This window comes from Prionailurus bengalensis, chromosome B4, assembly GCF_016509475.1.
Source record: "Prionailurus bengalensis isolate Pbe53 chromosome B4, Fcat_Pben_1.1_paternal_pri, whole genome shotgun sequence".
Classification (NCBI taxonomy): Eukaryota; Metazoa; Chordata; class Mammalia; order Carnivora; family Felidae; genus Prionailurus; species Prionailurus bengalensis.
In genome coordinates, this window is record NC_057358.1 from 62,319,818 (window position 1) to 62,327,838 (window position 8,021).

Sequence of the window (8,021 nt, forward strand, 5' to 3'; positions counted from 1 at the left end):
TGTTCCACTGAGGGTATACCCTTGTTTCTAAAGGATAGTTTCCCCTAATGGTAATCCAGTACTACTATGTGGCAAGCACTTTTCTAGACTCCAGTAAATTAGCAGAAAGAAAGATCCTTTACATACAAGGGTGTGTGTTGGGGTAGCAGGAATGCCAATTATAAATAAAATAACTTATTTGGTTGTTAGGTAATATCACTCCGGAAAAATCAGAGTAGGGTAAAGAAGATTCAAAGTCTGGGGATTAGGGAAGATGGCATGGGAAATGTAGTTTTAAATATGATAGTCATAGGGGCGCCTGGGTGGCGCAGTCGGTTAAGCGTCCGACTTCAGCCAGGTCACGATCTCGCGGTCCGGGAGTTCGAGCCCTGCATCAGGCTCTGGGCTGATGGCTCGGAGCCTGGAGCCTGTTTCCGACTCTGTGTCTCCCTCTCTCTCTGCCCCTCCCCCGTTCATGCTCTGTCTCTCTCTGTCCCAAAAGTAAAATAAAACGTTGAAAAAAAAAATATGATAGTCATGGCAAGTGCCTTTAAGTAGATAACATTTCTTTTAAGTAGGCTTCATACCTAGCCTAGAACCCAATGCAGGGCTTGAACTCACCACCCTAATATCAAGACCTGAGCTGAGATCAAGAGTCAGACACTTAATTTACTGAGCCACCTAGGTGCCCCTGAGCAGATGACATTTGAGTAAAGCCTTGTAACCAAGTGGTTATCTGGGCAGAAAGCATTTCAAGAAAATAAGAAACAGAATGTAAAGTCCGTGCAGTGGGATAATGTCATATATGCTTGAGAACAGTTGGCCAGAATAGCTGGAACAGATTAAGGGGAAAAAAATAGTGAAAAAACAAAAAAACAGGCTAGATCTAGGGCTAAGAGGACAGAGATGGCAATTGATAAAAATATTGATTTCCATCTGAGTGTAATGAAGAACCACTGAAGTGTTTTGAACAGAGTGACATAATATAACCTAGATTTTAAAAAGTATTATTCTGGTTGTTAGGTTAATAATAATTAGGCTTTCAAAAGAGAAAGCTAAAGACAATTTAAGAGACCATTAAAATTAACCCAAGCAAGAAAGGATGGTAGCCTGGAACAGGATGGTAAGAGTAGACCGGGTGAGGCAGAAGCCATGGGGCTTTTGTGATGGATTAGGTACACAATGTGAGAGAAAGAAGATTTAAGACTGAGTGCAAAGTGTTTAGCTTAAACAACTGGAAGGGCAGAGCTGTCATTCATCAAAATCAAAGGCTATGGGTAAAGTAGATTTAGGATACAGGGGACAAGATTCTGTTTTAAACATATTAAGTTTGAGATGCCTATTGGGTGACCAGTAGGCAGTTAGCTATACGACTCCTATTAATCCCAGCAGCATGTGTGATAGGTAACATTTGGGTTAGTCTTCAAGCAGATGGTGTTTACAACCTTGAACCTGGATGAGAATACTAAAGGAGGGCAGATAGAGAAGAGGTCCAGGGACTGAGCACTCCAACAGAGGTCACAAAGAGGAGGAGGTATCATCATAGAAGACCAACAAAGGGTGCAAAAAGAGGTAGGAGGAAAACCAAGGGACTCCTGGAACTCAAGTGAAGAAAATGTTTCCAGGGAGAGTATGAGCCAGTCTGTCTAAACTCGTGCCAAGTAAGCTGAGGATTGAGAATTTACCTTTGAAATTTAGCAACATGGAGGGCAGTGCCTGTGACAAGAGCAGATTTGGTGGCAGGTCGGGGTGAAAGTCTAACTTGGATGTCTAACAGATATCTCAGACCTAATACACACAATTATGAGAACTGAGGAGAGGAAAACAACATACCTCCCATAAGTGGAACTTCATAGCTTTTCTATAAAGGGGAACAGGGAAAAGGGCAATAGTTTTTTTTTTTTTTGGTCATAGGTGATGGGAATTCCAGCATCTAACTTGAATGAGGCTTGCTTGCTCATGATTACAGATCCTTCAGGGAACCTTCCATCCAGAGCCAAGATTCAAGCAGGTAAGTTTCCTGATACCCTCACTTTATGTGCCATATCTCTCCCTTTTTTCCCCCTGTCTTTCAAAGCATCACCTGTTGTGAAGTCAGGGATTACATGGGAGACACAGATCAGATTCACCCATCCCCCACCTCTCCTGCCATATAGGCTCCTTGCATGACAAGTTAAAGCTCCAGGTTCTTAAAGATCAATGGGATGCCTCAAGGGAAGTGGCTTATTTCAATGCCTGGCCAATTCTTCTAGATTTGTGCTCCTTCATTGTTTTGGGTCACGGATCACTTTACTTTTTTGCATTAAAAACAAAAAGATTTTAAAAATTTTTTCTAAAATGTTTAGATTACCTGTGCTCAGTGTCAGATATCTAGTCCATAATGAGGAGAGAAAGAAGTCTCTGAAAACATTTTCAAATGTCCCCAAGTCCCAGGCTGGAGCTGAGTATAAGTCTAGAATATAGCCCAGTCAAGACAAAAGACTTAAAATGCAGATTAAGTTAAGCATACAGAATTTGTGTCTGGGACTTTCAATCTTTACAGTGCTTTTATATGTTATAAACAAAATTTTAAGAAGGACAAAACTTAGCTATTCTAATAGTACCAGATATACACAGAAATTAATTGTTAACTGGTACAGAATTAATAAAGCACACTTTTCTCCTACATTTTTAAAATATGCTAACTCCCCTTACTTACCAAACTTGACTTTGTGTTTTAAATACAGCAGTGCAATATCAGAGCTCATATATCCAAGTCTGTTGTACTCAGGATGGATAATCATTTTTGAAACAGGAGTCTTCTGTTCTTGTTTACCCTCCGGAAAGAGGTTGTGCCCCCCAGTCACAGTCAGACTCTTAATTTGCTTCCTAAAACCAAAGAAAAACCGCTCCAATAAGTATAGCTGTTTCCCCCAGGAAAGATGGTCTTGTTTTCACGCACTTAAATGAAAAGTGATTAATGTAACTTGAAGCATTTCTAAGTCTTCAAAGATGTACCTTTATTAATGATTACTACCAACTATCATAATTGCCTATAAATTATAGGGATCTGTAAAGTCACGGCTTTCCATCAGAGTGTTCACATTCTGTGAACCCTTTCCCCTCTCAACAATTGCAGTTCTGCATGAAATATTTAAGAGCAGCCTCTTTTTCTTTTTTTGTACTAGTCTATATATGCTCTGTCATTTTTAACAAGATACAAAAGTTGTTCCTAGAACTGTCCTTTTCTTATTATCAGCATCTCTCTTAATCTGGCTAAGTATCAGTTCTTTTCACAGTATTGTTTTCCTCCTAATGACTGAAGTTCGTATTATTAAAACGTTGGAGCCTCCATTTAACAATAAATGTCAATAATTTATTAGAACAAGTAACCATCGCCCCCACCTCACCACTAACTCCACAAATTATAGAGGACATCTAGGATCTCTGGGGTCTCTAATTAGTAGAGTAGGAGGCACAGGAAATCTTGAGACAGATAAAGGTTTCCTGGGATCAGGAAGGTCAGTGAGTGGGTGGACGAGGTGGAAAAATTCAGAAAGGGATGGGGATTGAACTTTGCAGGGTATTTAGAGCTTCAAATCTCTCAGTCCCATTGCTAGGAGCCAAGGTTTGATAAGTAATGGAAATCCACAACTTACTCATTGAGGCCAACCAAGCAGTGTGCTGCTGTAACAACCAGATCATCTTGGATCAAGCTTCCTGCACAGAAGCGGTGCTCGCCTAATTTTAGGGAGACCTGCCGAGAAGAAAAGTATGAACACAACTAATATGCATCTCCCCGTGATGCCATCTCCTTTAGAAACACTTGAAGTCAACTCTCCTTGTATAACATTCTTAAGTTACCGATACAATTGGTTAGGAAGAGATTTCCCCTGAAGTAAACTTTTTGGCAGACAGGGTTGAATGGGCTTAAGAGAAAAATCACCTGTTAACCAGAGCTGTGATATTGGAAACCAGAGGAAAACGTCAGCATTTCTCATTCAAGAGCTCAGTGTTTTGGTTATCCTGACCTGCCACGGTTGTCCACCAACTGCTGAATCCCTCCAGCGAGTACTTCCAGAGAAGAACCCAGAATCCAAGACAGTTGTCCTACGTTCGACATCAACAGCAGGGATCCCACACTTCAGCCCTGTGTGTGAGAGAGAGCACCTGTGTGTGTGGGCACGCACCCGGAGCACCTCAGGTCAGGATTCCCTTGATCAAGACTCCACCTTCAGATTTTCCTGGCCTCACACAGATGTTCTGATACCACCGAGCAGCAGACTATCCCTCTTTTTTTCTCAAGATACTCCCAAGACTATCCCACAATTACCCCATGTTGACTAGAACTTGCCTCAGGACTCCCCTGCCTCTTTATAGCCTGAGCTGCCTTAGGGAGTCTCCGGGGGGGTTGGCAGGGGCGGGGGGGGGGGGTAGGATGAGCTCGCTTTCCCTCTGGGGATCGATTTGGGAGTTACTCTGGGAGGGTGAGCATTACGTAAATTAGGTGGTCATAGAACACCATATGTTACTCAGAAAAGAGACATTTGGCTTTAAGTTACTTCTAATTGGCGATTGATCCGTGGAGAAGGCGCCTTAGCATAAGTGCCTAAAGTCTGGAACTCCAGTATCCAAAGAATTTCCAAAAGAAAACCTGGCGCAGGCCGGTCTTTGGGAACTTCTGAGCCTGTACCGGCCCCTCACCCTTCCCTCTCCGTGGCCGAGGGGGTAAGGAAGTCTCTCTCCCTCGCCAGCACTCAGCCCTGGGCCGCAGCCTCGGCGCCCAGGGTCCGGGGTCCGGGCTCACCTATGCTTTGGGGGAGGCCGACGGCGAGCAACAGCAGCAGAACCATCCCGGCCAGCGCCCGCATGGCCCCCACGCGCCGGGACTCCGCCCCGCTTCCTCCGCCGCAGCTGCAGAAAGCGGCGACAGCAGCGAGCCCCGCGGCGCGCCCGCCGCGCTCTTCACTCCTGCGCGGGCGCCAATGAGCCGCACCTGCGGCGCCGGCTGGCTCACAGCTGTCTCGGCCCGCGCTCCACCCACGCGCGGCCGCCCCACGTTTCACAGCTACCCGCCTTCTGGCCTCGAGGTGGTCGCCGCTCACAGGTGTGCAGAGGGCCCTACCGTCAGATCCAGGTGATCTGGAATGTGATCAATGGCCTGGAATCTGATCAGTGGCCTGGAATGCTCAGCGCCAGGGAATTCTGGCCCAGACCAGGGAGTGTGGCCCAAACCCAGAGGCGAGGAAGCCCCCGACTCCTGGAAGCTTACTGAGGCATTCATAGCACTGCCCCTACTTCTAACAAGCTTGTGGAAGCCTTTGACATTCAAGAATTTCAAATAGAGTGGGTATGAGAGAGCTGGTTTACGCTGTCATCCCTTTTCCGGGTGGTTGTATCATTAGCTTCAGTGGAATGGGCCAAAGCTGTAGGATCCATCATTTAAGATCATTAAAATGAATTCATCGGTAATACTATCATGTCAGCAGTATTTCCCATAAATATTTCTTTGTAATATGTTAGCTTGAGGTTGAGAGAGGAACAAAGCCAGAATTTGTAATGTATGTATGTTTCATCAAAAAAATTAGAGCAAAGCTCGTGGACATTCTATATATAATTAACACCAATCTCCTAGGCCCAGTTGTCTTCTGTGAAAAATAGAAATAAAAGCTCCTTAAGGTAGGAGGTATACAGATTAGGGAGATAGGCAGTAGACAGATGGACAGGAAAACAGAAGATAGTCAAGGTGGAGGGAACGCAGGTACAGACAGGTGAGAATCAGCTGGGGCAATGACCCCTGTAACTGTAGAAGGTAGCAGAAGATGAATGGGCACCTTTTGGTGAAAAGCTAAAAGAATGTAATTGGCCCTGAAACTTGAAAGACTCCTTCTTATCTCATGAACCTAAAAGGGGTTTCTCGGATTTCTGTGTCCCATCTTACAACATTAAGAAGCATTGTCCGATTAGAGGCACATGTGGTTAAATTAGTAGAAACTAAAGTAAAAACATTAGTTCCTTAGTCACACTAGGTATATTTCAAGGGCTCAATAGGCATCTGTGGCTAGCGCCTACCATATTGGAGAGCAGATACAGGATACTGCCATCATCATAGATAGTTCTATTGGACTACACTGCTCTTGAGAATAAATAGCAAGCACCATTTTATGTATCTATTTTAAATAAAGACGCCTTGGATAACAGTTTTAGTAGATGACTCCTGGGTTTGGGGCCTGGGTGTCCAGGGGACAGTTGGGAGGGGGCTCAGTAAGGTAAGCAGCCTTTCTGTGAAAACAAAGCCCTGCACCACCAGGGCTCCACGCTTGAGGACTGCAAAGGAAATCCGCAGGTATCGTGGCTGCCTGACCAATGCCGCTCACCACCTCACCTTTAAAGTTTGCTTTCACTGTAGTGATCTTACAAGGATTATCAGAGCCATCCCTTGCCCCAGGGGCAAACTACTCTCCAATAAAAGCTCAGACCCTCCGGATGGACCCAAATACCTCTTTCTTCTTAGCAAGGAGTCAGATTAAAACCATTACAAAGCTGTTGCCAAACAAAATGGGAGAGGGAAAGAAAAATGCTCATGTGATGTGCAAGTATAGTTGGACCCACAGTGTTCAAGTTCATGGCTAACCTTTACATGGGGCCTGCAGACTCCGTCAGTTTGCACTCTTCTGCACATGATGCACACACAGCTTTGCAGGATATTTAGTGATTTCTTTCATACCCAGAAGTCTCCATGGGGTTGGGCATGGTCTCATTTCCTGTTACAGAACAGCTCTCTTTGTTTCCAGAGTTCAACACTCACAGCCTGAAGTGAGACCTTGTCCTTTTATGAGGATTGGTCCCTTATAGGCCTACCAAAATAATGCCTTCCCATTAAATAGGAAAAGAGCTATTCAATATGAATTGTACACCTATTTGACAGGTTGTTCATTTTAAATTTGCTAGTAAGATGATGGTTTAAGTATAAGTTGAGTTTGTGGTGATGTCACAGCATCTAAATGGAAATATTCATACACACATGTAAGGGAAGGATGTCAAGAAGGGACAGTGGGCTGAACTATCCCAGATTGGATTTGTGATGTATGAGAAATCTGCCTTTAATGTGAACATATCTTCATCATGGCAGGATACTCTCCTATTGGAGGCCTTCCAAGACCCTTAATGAAGCCCCACCTCTAAGGACAGTTGTACAGTTAGGAGTGTTAGTGACTAACCTATGAGCAATGAGCAAATCATGGGCAGATAATGTTTTGTGTAAAAAATTTTTCCCATCCAGACTAAACCACTGATGTAAACTCTAGAACCCTCTCCCATGTCCCACAAGGGATTTTGCACTAAGATTCAGCACTAAGGGGATTATTGGTGACCTCAGAAACAGCAATTACTTGCATGTTTGTCGCAGGGACAGATCACTATGAAGCAGAGAGAATGTGAAGGATGGAGGTAGAAAAAACAGGTGAAGACAATTCACTCAAATAGTTTGGCTGAGAAGGAAGAAAGACATGGTGGCAGCTAGAGATGAAAAGAAATACAGGAAGGACTTCATTTTTATTTCCAAATGATTTTGATGGTGGTTATCGGTATATGTGTTTTAAAATAGAAGAGAATTCACAAGAGCCAGTAGAAGGAAGAAGTTAAAGATGAAAAAGAGAGGTTAAGGGATGGGATGAAGCTTCACAAGAGGCAAAATCCAGAGCCTAGGGCCCTCTTCTTCCACTGTAGCAATAGGAGCAGGAAGAATTGAGTACAGGTGAGTTTGTAGAATGAGTATAGGATACTGAGAGAATATCTGTTTTCTACTTTCGTTTATTCTGTGAAGAGGTGAAGACATCTACTCAGCAAGATGAGAGGAAGAGATCAGGACTGCATAAGGACTGAAATCGTCATTGTGAGGTGTGCAAAAGAGCAGACATGAAGCACACAGAACAATGCAGTGAGTGAGTGAATGAATGAATGAATGAATCAGGGAAGGAAGGAAGTTTTTTTTCTTTTAAAGCAGACCCATCTAGTGACATGGATTTCAATGGGTACATCACAGAGCACTTGAGAGACTGAAA

The 8,021-nt window shown here is 43.8% G+C and overlaps 1 protein-coding gene across 1 annotated transcript in view; it reads right to left on the bottom strand.

The window, feature by feature from the left end:
- The window catches only part of OVCH1 (ovochymase 1), a 77,263-nt gene extending 72,780 nt beyond the window's left edge, over nt 1–4,483 (bottom strand). Inside the window, exons 1-4 of the mRNA XM_043564256.1 lie at nt 4,457–4,483; nt 3,990–4,157; nt 3,618–3,715; nt 2,678–2,847 (exon numbers count right to left, since the gene is read on the bottom strand). Coding sequence (XP_043420191.1) covers nt 2,678–2,847; nt 3,618–3,715; nt 3,990–4,157; nt 4,457–4,483 — 463 coding nt within the window. The remainder of the gene's footprint in view (nt 1–2,677; nt 2,848–3,617; nt 3,716–3,989; nt 4,158–4,456) is intronic.
- Nucleotides 4,484–8,021: the final 3,538 nt, after the last annotated feature.